The 21305-nt window shown below is 44.4% G+C and overlaps 1 protein-coding gene across 6 annotated transcripts; it reads left to right on the forward strand.

Annotated features, from left to right (window-relative positions):
* Positions 1-9387: 9387 nt before the first annotated feature.
* LOC115109306 (anillin-like) lies at positions 9388-21230 on the forward strand. Of its 6 annotated transcripts, none has more exons than XM_029634072.2 (24): positions 9388-9706; positions 9892-9986; positions 10082-10261; positions 12603-12671; positions 12833-13008; positions 13212-13304; positions 13437-13526; positions 13794-13947; positions 14696-15000; positions 15137-15231; positions 15990-16119; positions 16337-16472; positions 16684-16875; positions 17081-17207; positions 17570-17618; positions 17752-17808; positions 17932-17964; positions 18224-18245; positions 18340-18449; positions 18867-18920; positions 19245-19331; positions 19450-19557; positions 19711-19856; positions 20119-21230. In XM_029634072.2, the coding sequence occupies exons 2-24, from the start codon at positions 9896-9898 to the stop codon at positions 20282-20284; spliced, it is 2670 nt and encodes an 889-aa protein (XP_029489932.1). In that variant the 5' UTR covers positions 9388-9706; positions 9892-9895; the 3' UTR covers positions 20285-21230. The 6 variants fall into 6 exon arrangements, with proteins under 6 accessions (XP_029489932.1, XP_064865782.1, XP_029489933.1 ...); XM_065009710.1 differs by having other exon boundaries at positions 18340-18389; XM_029634073.2 differs by having other exon boundaries at positions 13797-13947.
* The last annotated feature ends 75 nt before the right edge of the window (positions 21231-21305 follow it).

The following is a 21305-nucleotide window of genomic DNA, read 5'->3' on the forward strand; positions in this document are numbered from 1 at the left end:
TGTAAAGCCATAACACATACATTTTTCCAGCAGCAGACTATGATTGATAATGTCAAAAGCCGCACTGAAGTCTAACAAAACAGCCGGCACAATCTTTTTAACATCAATTTCTCTCAGCCAATTATCTGTCATTTGTGTAAGTGCTGTGCTTGTTGAATGTCCTCTATAAGCATGCTGAAAGTTTGTTGTCAATTTGTTGACTGTAAAATAGCATTGTGTCTGGTCAAACACAATTTTTTCAAAAAGTTTACTAAGGGTCGGTAACAGGCTGATTGGTCAGCTATTTGAGCCTGTAAAGGGGGCTTTACTATTCTTGATTCTTGGGTAGCGAAATTACTTTAGCTTCCCTCCAGGCTTGGGGGCACACATTCTAGTACGCTTAAATTGAAAATATGGCAAATAGGAGTGGCAATATCGGCTGCTAATATCCTCCATAACTTTCCATCCAAGTTGTCAGACTCCGGTGGCTTGTCATTGTTGATAGACAACAATAATTGTTTTGCCTCTTCCACACTAACTTTACAGAATTTAAAATGACAATGCTTGTCTTTCATAATTTGGTCAGATATACTTGGATGTGTAGTGTCAGCATTTGTTGCTGGCATATCATGCCTAAGTTTGCTAATCTTGCCAATGAAAAAAATCATTAAAGTAGTTAGCAAAATCAGTTCATTTTGTGATGAATGAGCCATCTGATTCAATGAATGATGAGCTGAGTTTGACTTTTTTCCCAGAATTTAATTTAAGGTGCTCCAAAGCTTTTCACTATCATTCTTTATTTAATTAATCTTTGTTTCATAGTGTAGTTTCTTCTTCTTTTTATTCAGTTGAGTCACATGATTTCTCAATTTTCAGTAAGTTTGCCAATTGATTGTGCAGCCAGAATTATTTGCCATTCCTTTTGCCCCATCAATCTCAACCATACAATTGTTTAATTCCTCATCAATCCATAGGGATCTAACAGTTTTCACAGTCATTTTCTTAATGGGTGCATGCTTATTAGCAACTGGAATAAGCAATTTCATAAATGTGTCAAGTAAAGTGTCTGTTTGCTCCTCATTACACACCACGGACCAACAGATATTCTTTACATCAATAACATAGGAATCACTACAAAACTTATTGTATGAGCTCTTATACACTATATTAGGCCCAGCCTTTTGAACTTTGGTTTTCCTAGATATGGCTACTATATTGTGATCATGACATCCAATTGATCTGGATACTGCTTTCAAGCTAATTTCTGCAGCATTAGTAAAGATGTGTTCAATATATGTTGATGATTTCATTCCTGTGCTGTTTGTAACTACCCTAGGTTGACTGATAACCTGAACCAGGTTGCAGGCACTGGTTACAGTTTGAAGCTTTTTCTTGAGTGGGCAGCTTGATGAAAGCCAGTCAATATTTAAATCACCCAGAAAATATACCTCTCTGTTGATATCACATATATTATCAAGCATTTCACACATGTTATCCAGATACTGACTGTTAGCACTTGGTGGTCTATAGCAGCTTCCCACCAGAATAGGCTTTATGTGAGGCAGATGAACCTGTAGCCATATTACTTCAATAGTATTTAACATGAGATCCTCTCTAATCTTTACAGGAATATGGTTCTGAATATAAACAGCAACACCTCCAACATTGTCATGTCTATATTTTCTGAAAATGTTATTACCTTGTATTGCTACCACTGTATCATCAAAGGTATGATCTAAGTGAGTTTCAGAAATAGTCAGAATGTCATCTGTTACTAGCAAATTATTGATTTCATGAACCTTGTTTCTTAAGCTACATAAGTTAACGTGGGCTATTTTGAGCACTTTTCTTCTGGGAAGTTTACTTACTTTTATTGCTTTACTGGGAAGCTTAGCAGCAGTAGACATGCTCATGTTCTTCATGTTGCGCATGGTGAGCTGCACACCAGTGGACTTCCTCATAGGGCACACCGGCTTGGTGCTAACAGTATAAATCTGGTTCATAGGCACATGATTACTGCACACAATAGCTGTAGGATCAGCAGAGGTATTCAGGACAGTTAGACGGACATGAATTAGGTTAACTTACATTGTGTCTACCAACACCCCTGGTGTAATGTACATTTGCTGAAGCATTATGACAACTCTGCATCACAATGGTAGGGATTAGCTGAGCTAGGCTTGGGTCATTGATAAGTCATTGTCTCAATGCAGCCTTATAGTGCTGTGAAAGGATCCAGGATCCCATATGATTTGGGTGGATCCCATCCTCCTTATAAAACGTGTTTTGTTTCCAAAAGCTATCGAATTTGTCAACAAAAGTTATACACATTGAGCTGTAATAATCACATAGCCAGTTGTGAAGCGAAGAAATCCTTCTAAAATGTTCAAAGAACTCAAGTCCTTTTGTTCACCTGACCTAGAATTCCTTACAATCAAATGCCGACCGCATTATCTACCAAGAGAATTCTCTTCGATTATAATCACTGTCGTGTATATCCCCCCAAGCAGACACCTCGACGGCCCTGAAAGAACTTCATTGAACTCTATGTAAACTGGAAACCACATATCCTGAGGCTGCATTTATTGTAGCTGGGGATTTTAACAAGGCTAAATTTTAAAGCATATCGAATGCGCGACCCGGGCTGGAAAAGTTCTGGATCATTGTAACTCTAACTTCCGCAACGCATACAAAGCCCTCCCTCGCCCTCCTTTCGGCAAATCTGACCACAACTCCATTTTGTTGCTCCCAGCCTATAGACAGAAACTAAAACAGGAAACGCCAGTGCACAGGTCTGTTCAACCTTGGTTCGACCAATCTGATTCCACGCTTCAAGATTGCTTCGATCACGTGGACTGGGATATTTTCTGGATAGCGTCGAACAACAACATTGATGTATATGCTGTTTCGTTGAGCGAGTTTATTAGCAAGTGCATCGGTGATGTTGTACCCACGGCGACAATTAACACCTTCCCCAACCAGAACCGTGGATTGATGGCAGCATTCGCGCAAAACTGAAAGCGTGAATCACTGCTTTTAATCAGGGCAAGGCGACTGGAAACATGACGAATACAAACAATGTAGCTATTCCCTCCGCAGGGCAATCAAACAAGCTAAGCGTCAGTATAGAGACAAAGTAGAGTCGCAATTCAACGGCTCAGACACGAGAGGTACGTGGAAGGGTCTACAGTCAATCACGGGCTACAAAAAGAAAACCATCCCTGTCGCGGACCCCGATGTCTTGCTCCCAGATAAAGTAAACAGCTTCTTTGCTCGCTTTGTGGACAATACAGTGCTAACGACATGGCCCGCTACCAAAACCTGCGGACTCTACTTCACCGCAGCCAACGTGAGTAAAACATTTAAAGATGTTAACCCTCACAAGGCTGCCGGCCCAGACGGCATCAATAGCCGCGTCCTCAGAGCATGCGCAGACTAGCTGGCTGGTGTGTTTACGGACATATCAATCAATCCCTATCCCAGTCTGCTGTTCCCACATGCTTCAAGAGGGCCACCATTGGTCCTGATCCTAAGAAAACTAAGGTAACTGAGCTAAACGACTATCGCCCTGTAGCACTCACTTCCGTCATCATGAAGTGCTTTGACAGACTAGTCAAGGGTCATATCACCTCCACCCTACCTGACACCCTAGACCTACTCCGATTTGCTTACCGCCCCAATAGGTTCACAGATAACGCAATCACACTGCACACTGCCCTAACCCATCTGGACAAGAGGAATACCTATGTAAGTATGCTGTTCATTGACTACAGCTCAGCATTTAACACCATAGTACCCTCCAAACTCATCATTAAGCTCGAGACCCTGGGTCTCGACCCCGCCCTGTGCATCTGGGTCCTGGACTTTCTGACGGGCCTCCCCCAGGTGGTGAGGGTAGGAAACAACATCTCCACCCCGCTGATCATTAACATTGGGGCCCCGCTAGGGTGCATTCTCAGCCCTCTCCTGTACTCCCTGTTCACCCATGACTGCATGGCCATGCACGCCTCCAACTCAATCATCGAGTTTGCAGACGACACTACAGTGGTAGGCTTGATTACCAACAACGATGAGACGGCCTACAGGAAGGAGGTGGGGGCCCTCGGAGTGTGGTGTCAGGAAAATAACCTCACACTCAACGTCAACAAAACAAAGGAGATGATCGTGGACTTCAGGAAACAGGACAGGGAGCGTCCCCCTATCCACATCGACGGGACAGTAGTGGAGAAGGTGGAAAGTATATACTGTACTCTATACCATCTACTGTATCTTGCCTATGCCGTTCGGCCATCACTCATCCATATATGTACATATTCTTATTCATTCCTTTACACTTGTGTGTATAAGGTAGTTGTTGTGAAATTGTTAGATTACTTGTTAGATATTACTGCATGGTCGGAACTAGAAGCACAAGCATTTCGCTACACTCGCATTAACACCTGCTAACCATGTGTATGGGGCCAATAAAATTTGATTTGATTTGATCAATACCGCGATTTAGAGATGGCAGAGGGACAGATATGATGGGACTTTTGTTAGTGTCTAGCAGAGAGTCAATCCACTCTTTCAAATCCAGTTTAAACTTTTCAGAGCTGCCCTTCATAATGTCATTAAAACCCACATGGACTACGATAGAATCGATGTCCATGTCCTGGCGTAATACATTCGGGAGCAGCTTAGTAATGTGATTTACTCGAGCTCTGGGATAAGACATTGTTTTTGCACCAGGAACGGTCACATTTCTTATCATGGAGCTTCCCAGAATCACGGCTGGCGAGAACGACAAGGAAATCCGCCCACTCCAACGCTTCTCAGGATTCGGAGAACTCTTTATGGACGGGCGAGACGCAGGATATGTTTGACTCAGAGAGCTGAAATTTAGCACACATGCTGAGGGATATGAGTCTAGCTAACCCAAGCGATATCTCAGACACCACTGGCCCGATTTTGACAAAACTTGGGTAGATGATGTGTCTTGCCATAGAGATCCATAATTTACTCAATTACACTGACTGACCCAAGGGAGGCGCTGCATCAGTCGTGAAGGACTATATGTTTAGGCTATTGCCTTTTTTAAACATGGTTAATGATCAGTGTTGCCATGTGAGCGAATTTCGTGGGAAATTGGGCTACTTTGAAAACTATGTGACGGGTGGTGGGTATTTGGGCTACTTTTAAATTGCACCGCGCCATCCATGGCATGTATCTTTAAAAAAAATCTATATTACACTGTGATCTGCTGCTGCTGACTATCAGGCAGTGAGCAGGCTGTTACTGAGTGAGTGAGTGAGTGAGTGAGTGAGTGAGTGAGTGAGTGAGTGAGTGAGTGAGTGAGTGAGTAAGTGGTGGAGGGATGTGTGTGATTTGAGAGGCAGCTGAGTCACGGAGACAGAACAGCATGCCCACATATCGTGACAACTGTTTACTAGTTGTTGGTTGGCTATTTAGATCGGTCATTATGGAGACACCCTTTTTCCATAAAACATATTCACGTGCTAAACCTGATATAACGGCGACTAAGCATTGGAAAAACGACTTTAGGCGCACTAGAGCTCTTTCGATAAGTTCGCTCAGAGGTGGTTTAAAGTAAACTGAATTATAATGTTGACTTTTCTTATGGATAACAGTATTAAGCGAAGGGTTTTACTCATAGGTACTTCCGGCGCCGACAGAGATGGCCGCCTCGCTTCACGTTCCTAGGAAACTATGCAGTTTTTAGTTTTTTTACATGTTATTTCTTACATTAGTACCCCAGGTCATCTTAGGTTTCATTACATACAGTCGAGAAGAACTACTGAATATAAGAGCAGCGTCAACTCACCATCAGTACGACCAAGAATATGACTTTCGCGAAGCGGATCCTGTGTTCTGCCTTTCACCCAGGACAACGGAATGGATCCCAGCCGACGACCCCAAAAAACGACTTCGTAAAAGAAGACGGGCTACGGAGACGGGCTCATCGTGCACCACTCCCCAGTATACTTCTCGCCAATGTCCAGTCTCTTGACAACAAGGTTGATGAAATCCGAGCAAGGGTAGCATTCCAGAGGGACATCAGAGACTGTAACGTTCTTTGCTTCACGGAAACATGGCTCACTGGAGAGACGCTATCGGAGTCGGTGCAGCCAGCTGGTTTCTCCACGCATCGCGCCGACAGAAACAAACATCTTTCTGGTAAGAAGAGGGGCGGAGGCGTATGCCTTATGGCTAACGAGACGTGGCGTGGTCACAAAAGCATACAGTAACTCAAATCCTTCTGTTCACCTGATTTAGAATTCCTCACAATCAAATGTAGACCGCATTATCTACCAAGGGAATTCTCTTCGATTATAATCACAGCCGTATATATTCCCCCCCAAGCAGACACATCGATGGCTCTGAACAAACTTTATTTGACTCTTTGCAAACTGGAATCCATACATCCTGAGGCTGCATTAATTGTAGCTGGGGATTTTAACAAGGCTAATCTGAAAACAAGACTCCCTAAATTGTATCAGCATATCGATTGCGCAACCAGGGCTGGCAAAACCTTGGATCACTGCTATTCTAACTTCCGGGACGCATATAAGGCCCTGCCCCGCCCTCCTTTCGGAAAAGCTGACCACGACTCCATTTTGCTGATCCCTGCCTACAGACAGAAACTAAAACAAGAAGCTCCCACGCTGAGGTCTGTTCAACGCTGGTCCGACCAATCTGATTCCACACTCCAAGACTGCTTCCATCAGGTGGACTGGGATATGTTTCGTATAGCGTCAGACAACAACATTGACGAATACGCTGATTCGGTGTGCGAGTTCATTAGAACGTGCGTTGAAGATGTCGTTCCCATAGCAATGATTAAAACATTCCCAAACCAGAAACCGTGGATTGATGGCAGCATTCGAGTGAAACTGAAAGCACAAACCACTGCTTTTAATCAGGGCAAGGTGACCGGAAATATGACCGAATACAAACAGTGTAGCTATTCCCTCCGCAAGGCAATCAAACAAGCTAAGTGTCAGTATAGAGACAAAGTAGAATCTCAATTCAATGGCTCAGATGCAAGAGGTATGTGGCAGGGTCTACAGTCAATCACGGATTACAAAATGAAAACCAGCCCCGTCACGGACCAGGATGTCTTGCTCCCAGGCAGACTAAATAACTTTTTTGCCCGCTTTGAGGACAATACAGTGCCACTGACACGGCCTGCAACCAAAACATGTGGCCTCTCCTTCACTGCAGCCGAGGTGAGTAAAACATTTAAACATTTAAACGTGTTAACCCTCGCAAGGCTGCAGGCCCAGACGGCATCCCCAGAGCATACGCAGACCAGCTGGCTGGTGTGTTTACGGACATATTCAATCAATCTCTATCCCAGTCTGCTGTTCCCACATGCTTCAAGAGGGCCACCATTGGTCCTGATCCTAAGAAAACTAAGGTAACTGAGCTAAACGACTACCGCCCCGTAGCACTCACTTCCGTCATCATGAAGTGCTTTGAGAGACTAGTCAAGGACCATATCACCTCCACCCTACCTGACACCCTAGACCCACTCCAATTTGCTTACCGCCCAAATAGGTCCACAGACGATGCAATCTCAACCACACTGCACACTGCCCTAACCCATCTGGACAAGAGGAATACCTATGTGAGAATGCTGTTCATCGACTACAGCTCGGCATTTAACACCATAGTACCCTCCAAGCTCGTCATCAAGCTCGAGACCCTGGGTCTCGACCCCGCCCTGTGCAACTGGGTACTGGACTTCCTGACGGGCCGCCCCCAGGTGGTGAGGGTAGGCAACAACATCTCCACCCCGCTGATCCTCAACACTGGGGCCCCACAAGGGTGCGTTCTGAGCCCTCTCCTGTACTCCCTGTTCACCCATGACTGCGTGGCCACGCACGCCTCCAACTCAATCATCAAGTTTGCGGACGACACAACAGTGGTAGGCTTGATTACCAACAACGACGAGACGGCCTACAGGGAGGAGGTGAGGGCCCTCGGAGTGTGGTGTCAGGAAAATAACCTCACACTCAACGTCAACAAAACTAAGGAGATGATTGTGGACTTCAGGAAACAGCAGAGGGAACACCCCCCTATCCACATCGATGGAACAGTAGTGGAGAGGGTAGCAAGTTTTAAGTTCCTCGGCATACACATCACAGACAAACTGAATTGGTCCACCCACACAGACAGCATCGTGAAGAAGGTGCAGCAGCGCCTCTTCAACCTCAGGAGGCTGAAGAAATTTGGCTTGTCACCAAAAGCACTCACAAACTTCTACAGATGCACAATCGAGAGCATCCTGGTGGGCTGTATCACCGCCTGGTACGGCAACTGCTCCGCCCACAACCGTAAGGCTCTCCAGAGGGTAGTGAGGTCTGCACAACGCATCACCGGGGGCAAACTACCTGCCCTCCAGGACACCTACACCACCCGATGTTACAGGAAGGCCATAAAGATGATCCAGAAGGCGAGGTCAGTACAGGTGCATCAAAGCTGGGACCGAGAGACTGAAAAACAGCTTCTATCTCAAGGCCATCAGACTGTTAAACAGCCACCACTAACATTGAGTGGCTGCTGCCAACACACTGACTCAACTCCAGCCACTTTAATAATGGGAATTGATGGGAAATGATGTAAAATATATCACTAGCCACTTTAAACAATGCTACCTAATATAATGTTTACATACCCTACATTATTCATCTCATATGTATACGTATATACTGTACTCTATATCATCTACTGCATCTTTATGTAATACATGTATCACTAGCCACTTTAACTATGCCACTTTGTTTACATACTCATCTCATATGTATATACTGTACTCGATACCATCTACTGCATCTTGCCTATGCCACTCTGTACCATCACTCATTCATATATCTTTATGTACATATTCTTCATCCCCTTACACTTGTGTGTATAAGACAGTAGTTTTGGAATTGTTAGTTAGATTACTTGTTGGTTATTACTGCATTGTCGGAACTAGAAGCACAAGCATTTCGCTACACTCGCATTAACATCTGCTAACCATGTGTATGTGACAAATAAACATTTGATTTAATTTGATGCTCAGTTTTAGGGTCTGGAGCGCTGCTCAATTTGAAATGGAAGTTATGGAACTCCTTGTGCTATGGGAAAAAGTTGACAATGAAAATGACATTAAATGTGGAGAATGATAGGCTACATTTGCATCTGTTGGCCATCAAGTAGTTGATATGTCATTGTAGGCTACTGTAGCCTACCATTTGATACAATAAGTACAGTATGTTGAAATGACGATATCACGACGATAAGCCCAAAGGGGGCGCTTACAGTAATCAACTGAAATTCCAAACTTTGAACGAGCATATCTCCTGTCCCGTTGGTGCTTGAATTGTTATTACTAATTGGCCCAAATGGGGGCACTGCGCCATTCGTGGGGGACAACATGTTTACTGTTTGGGAGACTTCAAGGATCTAATAAAGTTAGTTATTGAAGTTCCTTGCCTCTTCCGCTCTGGAAGTTAATCGTCTACCTACCATAAATACAATAGCAAACGTTTTGCGCACTAAACGCTTGGCGTTACGGTAGTCTTAGGGCGATGTTTTCAAGCACAACAGACTTACGTCTAGAACCCGCTGAAATTCAAAGTTTAAAGTAGGAAAGGCGTCGAATAAACAAAGTCTTTTGAATCTTCACTGCAATTTATGCCCAGTCGTGACTTGTTTGCCACACACTGACATTTCTGTTAAGGTAAGAGGATGTTATATCCTACACATTTTAGAAAACGGTAAGTCGTTTCAGCCACATACGTTAGCTAATAGCAGTATGCAGCAGGCTCGTAGCTGAACCTACTGCTGGGTAAATCAGATAGTTAGCTCATTTGCATAATCGATAGCTAGCTGGGCACTGCACTTCATTTGGTGTTTATTTTATAGGAGTATGGATAGGAAACATCGAAGTGGGTTGTCGACAGCTTTGAAGAGACATAGAGGTCCTCTGTCTGACACAGAGGACAATGTCCCCTCGTCAGGTGAGTGTGTTGTCAATGTGTAACTAACAAACACCTAACTAACAGTGCAGAGTTGGGGCATACCCGTTATTATGAACTTCCTTATCCTGTCTTAGAGGTCAATGATGTTCAGAAGAGGCGTCGCCTGAAGTTGTTGGGCGAGGAGAACGTCAGTCCTAACAAGAGTTCTTCATCAAGAGACCACCTCTGCTGTGCAGAGCTGGAGGTGAAGCCAGACACCCCCGCTCTCTGCTCTGTCCGCTCCAGAGTACAGCAACTAACCCAGAGACGTGCGGGTAAAATAAGACATGCTGCTGCTAATCTCTTTATTTATATTATCTGTCCTGATTGCCTAGTCACTTTTACCCCTACCTACATGTACATATTATCTCAATTATCTCCTTGTAAACTCAGCAAAAAGAAATGTCCTTTCACTGTCAACTGTGTTTATTTTCAGCAAACTTAACATGTGTAAATATTTGTATGAACATAAACAAGATTCAACAACTGAGACATAAACTGGACATGTGACTAACAGAAATGGAATAATGTGTCCCTGAACAAAGGGGGCATCAAAAGTAACAGTCCGTATCTGGTGTGGCCACCAGCTGGGTAGGTAGGTTAGGTACTGCAGTGCATCTCCTCATGGACTGCACCAGATTTGCTAGTTCTTGCTGTGAGATTTTACGCCACTCTTCCTCCAAGGCACCTGCAAGTTCCTGAACATTTCTGGGTGGAATGGCCCTAGCCCTCGCCCTCCGATCCAACATGTCCCAGACGTGCTCAATGGGATTGAGATCTGGGCTCTTCGCTGGGCATAACACTGACATTCCTATCTTGCAGGAAATCACGCACAGAACGAGCATTATGGCTGGTGGCATTGTCATGCTGGAGGGTCATGTCAGGATGAGCCTGCAGGAAGGGTACCACATGAGGGAGGAGGATGTCTTCCCTGTAACGCACAGCGTTGAGATTGCCTGCAATGACAACAAGCTCAGTCCGATGATGCTGTGACACACCGCCCCAGACCATGACGGACCCTCCACCTCCAAATCGATCCCGCTCCAGAGTACAGGCCTAGGTGTAACTCATTCCTTCGACGATAAACGCGAACCCGACCCTCACCCCTGGTGAGACAAAATCGCGACTCGTCAGTGAAGAGCACTTTTTGCCAGTCCTGTCTGGTCCAGCGACGGTGGGTTTGTGCCCATAGGCGACGTTGTTGCCTGTGATGTCTGAGGACCTGCCTTACAACAGGCCTACAAGCCCTCAGTTCTGCCTCTGTCAGCCTATTGTGGTCAGTCTGAGCACTGATGCAGGGATTGTGCGTTTCTGGTGTAACTCCGGCTGTTGTTGTTGCCATCCTGTGCCTGTCCCGCAGGTGTGATGTTCGGATGTACCGATCCTGTGCAGGTGTTATTACACGTGGTCTGCCACTGCGAGGACGATCAGCTGTCCATCCTGTCTCCCTGTAGCGCTGTCTTAGGCGTCTCACAGTACGAACATTGCAATTTATTGCCCTGGCCACATCTGCAGTCCTCATGCCTCCTTGCAGCGTGACTAAGGCATGTTCACGCAGATAAGCAGGGACCCTGGGCATCTATTCTTTGGTGTTTTTCAGAGTCAGTAGAAAGGCCTCTTCAGTGTTCTAAGTTTTCATAACTGTGTCCTTAATTGCCTACCGTCTGTAAGCTGTTAGTGTCTTAACAACCGTTCCACATGTGCATGTTGCTTAATTGTTTATGGTTCATTGAACAAGCATGGCAAACCGTGTTCAAACCCTTTACAATGAAGATCTGTGAAGTCATTTGGATTTTTATGAATTATCTTTGAAAGACAGGGTCCTGAAAAAGGGATTTTTATATAGCCCAATAATGGATTAAAGGAGCCTTACTCCTTATAGCTCATGGACCTTACATGTTCTGTTTAAAGGCGAACTGGCTCTGGCAGCCCAAATGGCCAAACAATCCATCTAAACGTGAATCAATTCTCAAATGTGGTATGGTTCTGAAAACATAAATCCCTCTATTTTAATATCACTTCAAAATTTCACAAATGCAAAGTACATAGTTACTGTACAGTGTTTTAATAGTTGCAGTATTTTTCAGTGACAACATGTTTGTGTCGTCCGACTTCCGGATTTACACACAGGTTTTCGGAGATGCACATAGCTAATTTGTACAGGTAGTCCACTCTGTTTTCCTGTAAACAAGCACTGTAACATGAAAAATATGGCTGTGTGGGAAACCTGACCCTATAAAGGTGTATCAATTTAACCTGTTGTTCTTTGAAGATTATTTAACGCCGATATGAAAAAAAAGGTCCTTGTGCTTCAAAAACCGTACCGCCAGCAATCCATGTTAATGTTCAGACCAAGCGTTTGGGAGTCTTATAAAACCTCCCTGTACAGAAAACGCCTTCTTCCAATGACTTACGTAATGGAACTACTTTTTAACTCTGCCTTGTTGGGAAAGGGCTCGTTAAGTAAGCATTTCACGGTAAAGTCTACACCTGTTGTATTTGGAGCATGTGACCAAGTTTGATTTAATAACTCTCCCTCCTAAAATAACCTACTTGCAATACTTAGATCTGTAGTCATTGAGAAACAGTGACTAATGGTGGTTGTTTTGTTTGTAGGAGGCCCTCTACTGGCTCCGAGACTATCCATTATAATCCAGGAAGGGTTCAAAGAGCACATTCTTATTGGTGAGTAATCTTACACATTCACCTTTAATGCTTCTTTACACAGTGTGCAACACTCACTTGCCAATGTAAAGAATGCATCATTATCAGTCATTGAATGTGAGGGAGAACACTTGTCTGCTCTGAGGTTGTTGTATGATAGGAGCATCTGGTCTGTTTTTCAGGTGAGGCAGAATTCAGCTCACGGGTGGAGCGGTTTAACGCCCCCACCACCTGTCCGGCCAGCCCTCTGCCAGGAAACCGGTGCCCCCGTACCCTCTCTAACGCCGTTACCAACTTACAGCTTAAACTTGAGGACAGTGAAACACCCAGCTCCAAGCAAGTCTCCTGCATACGCCAGGTCTGTGCCGCATACGCCAGGTCTGTGCCACACACACATACACCAGGCAGTGAAGTAAGATTTTCGATGTGGTTTGTGTGCTCACCAACTCTCTTGAGAACAGCAGGAGCTTATCTAGAGGTTGTTGAAATGTTGATATTACACAATTGTTAAGATTCCTGGGAAGTGTCTGTCTAAAGGCTTCTATTTGTCTGACCAATCAGGAAAGGGAGGAGGAGCTGCGACTCTTAAGGGCTCAGCCAATTGCAAAGAATGTCTTTCTAAATCAAAGATTCTCTGATTCCTCACTGACTGAGGTAAGTTTGGTGTTACCCTCCCCTTGTGTCTGGTAATGGCATATTGTTCTTAAGGGTTATGTTTGTGGCTCTTTGGTTGAGCTCAAGTACTCGGTTCCTGATAGAACAATGGTATTGTTGTGAGATCATTAGAGGGCGACCCCACCCGTCTCCTCATCCTCCCCTCGGATGATGGTTGGCTATAGCAGGAGACTGCAGTGGCCACCGTTCCAACCATGGAATGTGAGTTTACATATATGGACATTAGACTCGGTGTAACTGGTTCTGTGGAGAAACCGGGGTGTCACAGGTGTCACTGACAATCATTGTCCTCTTCAAAGTCATGTGAATGGTAATCGGGTTTAAGGGTTCACCTGGTCCTTCACATAGTGGCACAGTACCTTTTGTAATATGTGTATTACAAAAGGCTTCATAGATGTGTGCATGAGAGGAACAAAGGTGCTTGCTTGTATTTTGGCCTGAGCTATAAAAAAAAAATGTTTTGTCCAGCAGGCAGACCTCAATGTGACTGGTGATGAGCCTCTCTGGGTGAAGGACGGCAGCTTTACCGAGACTTCTGTCACTGCTAAGATCCATGGAGTGGAGCCTCCAATCCAAGACACTGCAAGAAGACAAGTCACTATTACAGATGAAGAGCTTGGAGGTAGACACTTTAACAGTATATATTGAGAAAAATCTAACTGTTCCTGTTAGTCAGAGTTTTGTGCAAATGTCAGTGTAGAATAGGGGTGTGAGATGAGAGCCTCAGTTTACAACATGGATGTCCCACCACAAGAGGTTGAAGAGACGCATGACAGAGGAGGCAGAGTGCACTCTGGACATTTGTCAGGGAAATGTGTGGGGTACAGAGATGAGGTAGTCATTCAAAAATGTTAAACACTATCGCAAACTTGTTAAGCACATTTTTAGGCTGGCCATAAAAGGGGTTGAATACCTATTGACTCAAGACATTTGAGCTTTAAATTGGTTAATAATTTGTAATCATGTTAAAATCATAATTCCACTTTGAGATGAAGGGGTATTGTGAGTAGGCCAGTGACGCACAGTCTAAATTGAATCCATTTTCAATTCAGTCTGCCTGTAACAACAAAATGTGGAAAAAGTCTAGGGGTGTGAATACTGTCTGAAAGCACTGTACATGCAGTCGCTTACACACCTGGGTTATAAAGATACTGGTCATATTTTACTGTCTGCAGTGCACTCCATTCTAAACAATCGGTTCAATGGGTCACTGCCACCACCTCACACCCCTATCATTTTTTTTTACATTGAACAACCAAATGATGAGCCATTTGAAATATTTGTTACAAGTTGGAAAACCAGGTCCCAGACATACTACAGCAATAGTTTGTTTGAATGTTAACTTACTGCATATGGGGATATATCCACAGAGGCTGAGCTGAGCTCTCAAGATGAAACCAACACTGCTGAGATGATTGACCTGATGTTTAAGGACATGTTGGAGGCTTCTGCCCAGGGAAGAGAGAAGGAGGGCACTGAGGATTACGACAGTGGCATAGCCACAGTGATGCGCAGAAAGGAGAAAACAGAGTTGGACAATGAGAAAGCTGAGGAGGGTGAAGACCTGGAAGAGATCAGGGAACTGGACTCCAGTGTAGATGAGCTGCTGACCCTCCCACCCAGCTGCATCCTCTCTCCTCTCAGCAGGTCTGTGGAAGCTGTGGTCACTCCAATGGTAAGGCTCTGCAGACAGACAAAGGGTGCCAGGGTCACCTTGTTCAATGTGATTCTGAAAGTGTTGCCCTGCAGTTTTAAAGCTTGGAGTGTTTACACTTCCAAATTGACATCTAAGTGTTTTAATATCCCTGCAGAGACTTGCAGCTAGTCAGCCAGCCACCCCACCATCCCTACCTCTGACTCCTGAAGAGCTGACCACTCCCCCTGCCGACAGTGCCCCTCTCTACAGGTGAGCCATCATGTCCTCTACACCAGGGTTTCCCAAACTCTGTCCTGCCCCCCCAGGGTGCACATTTTGGCTTTTGCCTTAGCACCACACAGCTGATTCAAATAACCAAAGCTTGATGGTGAGTCTGTTATTAGGGTGTAAAAAAACAAACTGCGAGGGGGGATCAGCTAACATGAGTAAAATTGGAAAAAAATATTTACTATGAAAATCTTTCAAAAGATATGATTGGCAGTCACCCGAGTAGAACAGTGGTCTAAGTCACTACAAATTCGGGTTCAGTCACGGGCTGTGTTGCAGCCGGCTGTGACAGGGAGACCCATGAGGTAGTGCACAATTGGCCCGGCGTTGTCCGGGTTAGGGGAGGGTTTGGCCGGTTGGAAAGTCCTTGTCCCATTGCGCTCTAGTGACTCCTGTGGTGAGCCGGGCGCGTGCACGCTGACATGGTCGCCAGTTGGACGGTGTTTCCTCCAACGCATTGGTGCAGCTGGCTTCTGGTGAGCAGTGTGTAGTTAAGCAGTTAAGTGAGCAGTGTGTCAAGAAGCAGTGCGGCTTGGCGGGGTCGTGTTTCGGAGGACGCGCGGGTCTCGACCTTCGCCTCTCCTGAGTCCATACGGGAATTGCAGTGATGTGACAAGACTGTAACTACCAATTGACTATCAAGAAATGTAGGTAAAAAGTACAACAACAAAAATTATTGGCTTGTGATTTCTACCTGTGACTGATGACTCCAATGTGTTTTGTCATTGATTGATTAACAGCATCGATGCTTACCGTACCCAGAGGCAGAGCACCAAGCCAGCTATTCAGAGTGTAACCCCAGGGTTGCAGAGGCGTGCCGCTGAGAAGTTCCACCCCCAGAAAACTGTCAACACCAAGGACAGGATCATGGTCTGTAGTACAACTTGGAGCGGTTGAGTCTAGTGTGTCTTCTGTGTCATGGAGTGTGACTACCACTGTAGCATGTCATCCAAAACGTTCCTTTATGTGAACGCATTGACAAATGTACCACATGGATAACATAACTATGCCTCTGACACTGTAAATAAATATTTTTTAAATGATTATTATGGTGGAGTGAATATCCTGTCCTCCTGTGATTGGTCAGGTTCTGAATGAGGAGTCTGCCAAGCTACAGACGGTCATTAATCAGACGTTGCAGGCCCTGAGCTGCTGCACTGACGAGGACCACGGCAGAGGTTCCCTGGAGGAGGCCGAGGCTGAGAAACTACTGCTCGTCTCCTGTGAGTCGCCGCTGGTCATATCCACCTTCTAGCGCCATGATTCCAGTTTTTCCATCTGCTCAGTTAGTTTCTACACAAACTCATCTCGATCTCTGTCCTATGGTTATTCCTCTCCTTTCCCTCCCAAATCCTTCTATTCTGGAGTGAATGATGAACCTCTTAATTAGTCTTCATTGTATTGTCATCTGACTGTCCCCTCTCTCTGTGTCAGGTGAGAAGCGGGCGGCCCTGCTGGCTGAGGTGACCAGGCTGAGGGAGAGGGGGATCTCAGGGGAGTTAGAGGGCGGTGATGGTGAGGGGGACACCAGCATGTCCCAGCACCCCTGCAGGGGCACCGTCAGCATCAACAGTGTCCAGCTCCCTCTCAAGGTGGAGTTTGTCTGCTCAGCCCGCACACAAACAGGTACCTACCATCCGATAGGCTATGCATGTTGTCACCTTTATAATGTAAAGTTTATTTTGAATCTGCCAGCTGCAGAGGTTAGTTGTTTGCCTCTTCATTTAGGTTAAATGCACAAAACAGTATAGTCCAATTCATGGTCAGCTCAAGACACCATACCAGATTATTTAATGAACAAGTCTCCTGAATCTTTCTCTCCTCCCTAAAGGTCGCCCAACTCACTATTTCTTTGTCCTGATTCGCTATGGACCCTGCAACATTGTTGCGACCCCATTGGCCACTGCAGCGGATGCCCAGAATGGAGACACCATCTCCTTCCCCACCTCCATCACCATGTGAGTCCCTCCACTGGTTCCACATATTTAGTATGTGGAGTAAAGGTGACAACTCGATTGTCGGTCTATACAGTAGGGGGCTGTTTGTTCGCCGTTTGCTTGCTGTCGGTGTGCGTGTTATAGAGACCACTCGCCGGTGGACGACTGACGGCCATCATTTTGGCCGTATTTCTACATGTAGAATCAGTTTGCAAATTACAGCCGGCTCTGTTCAGAGGTGCCAAGTACTCTCGGCCGGCAATCCTACTGGTCTGTCCGTGCCTTGAAGGAGATGCTTATGTAATGTCTACTGTATTACTGCTGAAATGGCTTTCACCTCTCGTCTGTCCAAGTCTTTCTGATTCTGTACTGTGTCCCTTCAGGCAGGACATTCACTCCAACTTTGAGATTGATGTTGAGGTCTACAGCCTGGTGAGATGGAACGTATTACTGAATGTGTCACTTAAAACGGGTGTATTAGTAAATCTTTACAATAGAGGGTCAATGTTGAGAAAGGTGTTAATAGGTTGTATGTATTATTTCCAAACTTTGTTCTATTACTCAGTCCCACACCTCAGGCAACACCTGTAATGTGGATCTCCGCAGCTCTTCCAGGTCAAAGGTGACTGAGCTAATCTTCTGATTTAAGAAATGCTGTCCAGTGTTCTATAGATTACAATGAAGTATACATGCGAGTGTTCTGCACAAAGCTAATTTCTGATCTTACTACTTGTTCTTCTTTAAGATCACCCCAAGGAAGCTTCTAAGCACCATAAAGGTGATCAGCTTTCTTATCTGCCTAGTACTTGAAATGTCCCACTCACTGTGTATGTATCTGCATGACCCTTTTCAATGAAATGCTGTATATGTTAGGACACTGTATAGATCTGGGATGTCAGAGAATACATATTTGATCGTTAAGAGTGCAGAAAGGCACACATGCATTTAATTTGGAATAGATGGATATACACCAACCCTTTTTCCTTACTTGTTACACTTTTCTCATCTGAAAACTTTTTCTTGTTACTTTTCAACAGAGATCCAACCACCGTGTGACATGTAAGTATTATTGTCCCGGTTGCATATAATCTGAAGATAACATTCATCCTGAGTGGTGTCAGTTTTTGATTTAGATCAAATCAACCGCCCACAGCTTCTACCATGCCAGCCCTGAACACCCGCCGCACCAGCCACTTCTCTCTGGTTGGTTCTCACAAGATCTCCCTGGCCTCCCTGGGCCATAGCAAGTTCCCCCTGGACAAGGTAGACTCACCTCACCTGGCTGCACGTCACAGTCACCTGCTGCAGTGCTCCAGCCTGGATGATTGTGTATCAGATATTTTTACTGCAGTATGGGAAGATGTGGCGATTTATGTTTTTGTCACTGCATTCGTGGATTTATCTTGTCCTTTTTGATTTTGAACCACCTGATTGCTAGCTTGTTTCTCTCACGGTCACTTGAGGATGTGGGTTACCATTTGATTGAATCTATGTCATGTCACATTTCAGATTTTTCCACCCGTCGTAATTCTGTCAGTTGCGATATACAGATTGGAATGGTTGTCATTTCCTCACATGACTTTAGTTTGTTTTTGGTTTAAAGTTTTCCCGTGTCTGGGTGGGGATCACTAGTGACGTAACCTTTACCACCCCCTGTGCTGTGTCTCCACTTGTGCACAGATACAGTTTGATGGCAAAATCAGGAGACTCCTGGGAGATGAGTTTCAGGAAAAGGTTTTGCTCTCACCTTTTCTCTTTTCTCTTTGCTTCTCCATTTGACTCCTATCATGCCTCTGAGTGTGTGGCCAGCAACACTGGTATCAACAACCAATAATTAGTCTTAGCTACACTGGCTTCAATATCAGTGATGGTGTACTCTATAGGTAGATGAAAATGTGTGTAGAAATAAATGTATGTTCCTATGACTTAGAGCAAAATACAATCATTGCATATTGCTTTCCACTGCATGTTTTGTTTACCTCCTTAGCTAGATGAACTATTATAAGCAGCACAACCCTGGCATCCATGTCCTGCTAGTTCCCCCTCCTCTCTGCACAGGTGCCCTTCCTATCTCCACTAGAGGGAAACATCTACCTGCGACTAGACAGCGAGAGCCACTCTAACGTCCAACACCAGGGCTTCCTTGTGAGTTACTTGTTTGTTTAATCTCCTGTGAATATTATCCTGCTTCTGTCCTCTATACTTTCTTTACGGTATTTCATCTTCCACCCACCCCTTCTTTCTCCCTTCTCCTTCCATTCAGACAATGTTTGAGGTGGTGAATGGATTTGGAGCTTGGCATCGACGCTTCTTTGTCCTGGAGGGAAACCACATGTCCTATTGGAACCACCCCAATGACCAGGGCAGCAAGGTGGGCATTGAAGTGACAGATGACTATAGACTGGAGCTCTTGGTTTTATTTCTCGTAGACCAAGTTACACCCTGACTTGATATTTCTTATGGTCATTGAACTCTTAAAAACATTATGTTATTCCCTCTACTGTACTGTCTGTTGTGCTTGCAGGTAGCAGAAGGCAGTATCTCTTTGTTTAGTTCCTCTAGTCAAAGTGTGAAGCCAGTGAAGAGGGACTCCTGTGCTCGCCCTTATACTTTTGAACTGGTCAGTTGCATCCAGACTGCACAACAGAATGACCAGCTCGCTCTGGCCAAGTAAGATTATATTTAATAGTTGTTACTTTACAGTTCATTCTAGACAACTACTCACATGATACAAGCAAATTACCATTCCTTGACAACAAGTGGTCATGGATGTTTTCAATATTAATGTTTTGTGAATGACGGATCCTGCTAAAGTAAGCATATCTGTGTATGTCATAGACGTTGGTGTATCTTCATAGATCTAGCATAACATTTCAGTATTCCCATTTAGTATTGAATCCAATCTCTGTTCCATGATCTCTCTGTTCTTCAGGTGCTGGTTCTCAGCAGATACGCGGGAGGATCGAAAGGACTGGATGGAGAAGCTGAACCAGGTTCTCCTGGACCTGCATGCCTGGACTCACCGAGCCCTGAACCATGCTGGAGCACAGCCCAACACTCAGGCCAGCAGTGGGAACATAAGGGAGAGCAGTCTGTAACACACTATTATATAATGATATGCTATATCTTTATATCTATCTATCCCTCTCTCTCTCTCTTTATATATATATATCTTTATGGATTCTTATGATTACCATTGGGAGGTTATTTTATACATGGTGATATTTTTGCCTTGTCACTTTGAATAGCTCTTTAAAATAGAGCTCCATCTTGTGGCCTATTAGCATTATATACTATTTAACTGAGCTTGAAGTGGACAATTTAACGACATCCATATAATCTAGAAACTACTGAATAAGTATCAAAGCTAGTGCAGAAGAGCCCTAACACTAAATGGATGATTAGTCCAATAGTGTAGTTATAATTCTGATAAGCCAAACATTACAAAGCATGACATGTCTACTGGACAACATTATTTCAGTACTACAGCATTGCTGTAATACCCTCTAAAGTGTGGAAATATGTCTCTCAGAAATAATATAGTCTACCTCTAAAATATATAAATACCTCATCTAAAAACTCATTAATTTAGTGATTTAAGTAGAATTGCAGTGCAAGTTGAGTTATAGTATTGTACTTGACAACCTGCTACGAGGTTGGAAATACTGACCATTAATTAGATCCTTCATTCAAAATCTAGTGCTGTGTTGTGCATAACCCAACAGGGGCCAAACCACAAAAATGGCAGCTACCCAGGCAAGGCAATTGAGAGTATAGAATGATGTACGTCCGAAGGAGATGTTCGGTGTAATGTTAGTGCCTCATCTGATGATAAATCCTAGTAGGACCCTAAAGGGACATGATGAATTTAGCTGCTGTCTGTAGACTCTGATGTTAACCTATCCCCCCCCTTGATGTATTTGCTGTCAATCTGTCATTCTCTTTTTATATGTGGATGTTATCAGCTACCTGTCAACATTCTTATATGCAGTTGATTTGATGAAGGTACTACAAGTAAATAATAAAAATGTCTCTAATAGTGTACATTATCTGATGCATTTGTTTTATGTCCCTCCTCCTTTTTTACCCTGTACATTTTTATATGGAGAATATGAACAT

The sequence above is a fragment of the Oncorhynchus nerka genome, linkage group LG25 (assembly GCF_034236695.1).
Source record: "Oncorhynchus nerka isolate Pitt River linkage group LG25, Oner_Uvic_2.0, whole genome shotgun sequence".
Classification (NCBI taxonomy): Eukaryota; Metazoa; Chordata; class Actinopteri; order Salmoniformes; family Salmonidae; genus Oncorhynchus; species Oncorhynchus nerka.

Coding starts and splice junctions, on each gene's coding strand:
- LOC115109306 (XM_029634072.2), top strand. CDS start 9,896: ATGGATAGGAAACATCGAAGTGGGTTGTCGACAGCTTTGAAGAGACAT. Junction 10,262..12,602: donor ACTAACCCAGAGACGTGCGG/GTAAAATAAGAC, acceptor TTTTGTTTGTAG/GAGGCCCTCTACTGGCTCCG. Junction 17,208..17,569: donor TTCCCCACCTCCATCACCAT/GTGAGTCCCTCC, acceptor GTGTCCCTTCAG/GCAGGACATTCACTCCAACT.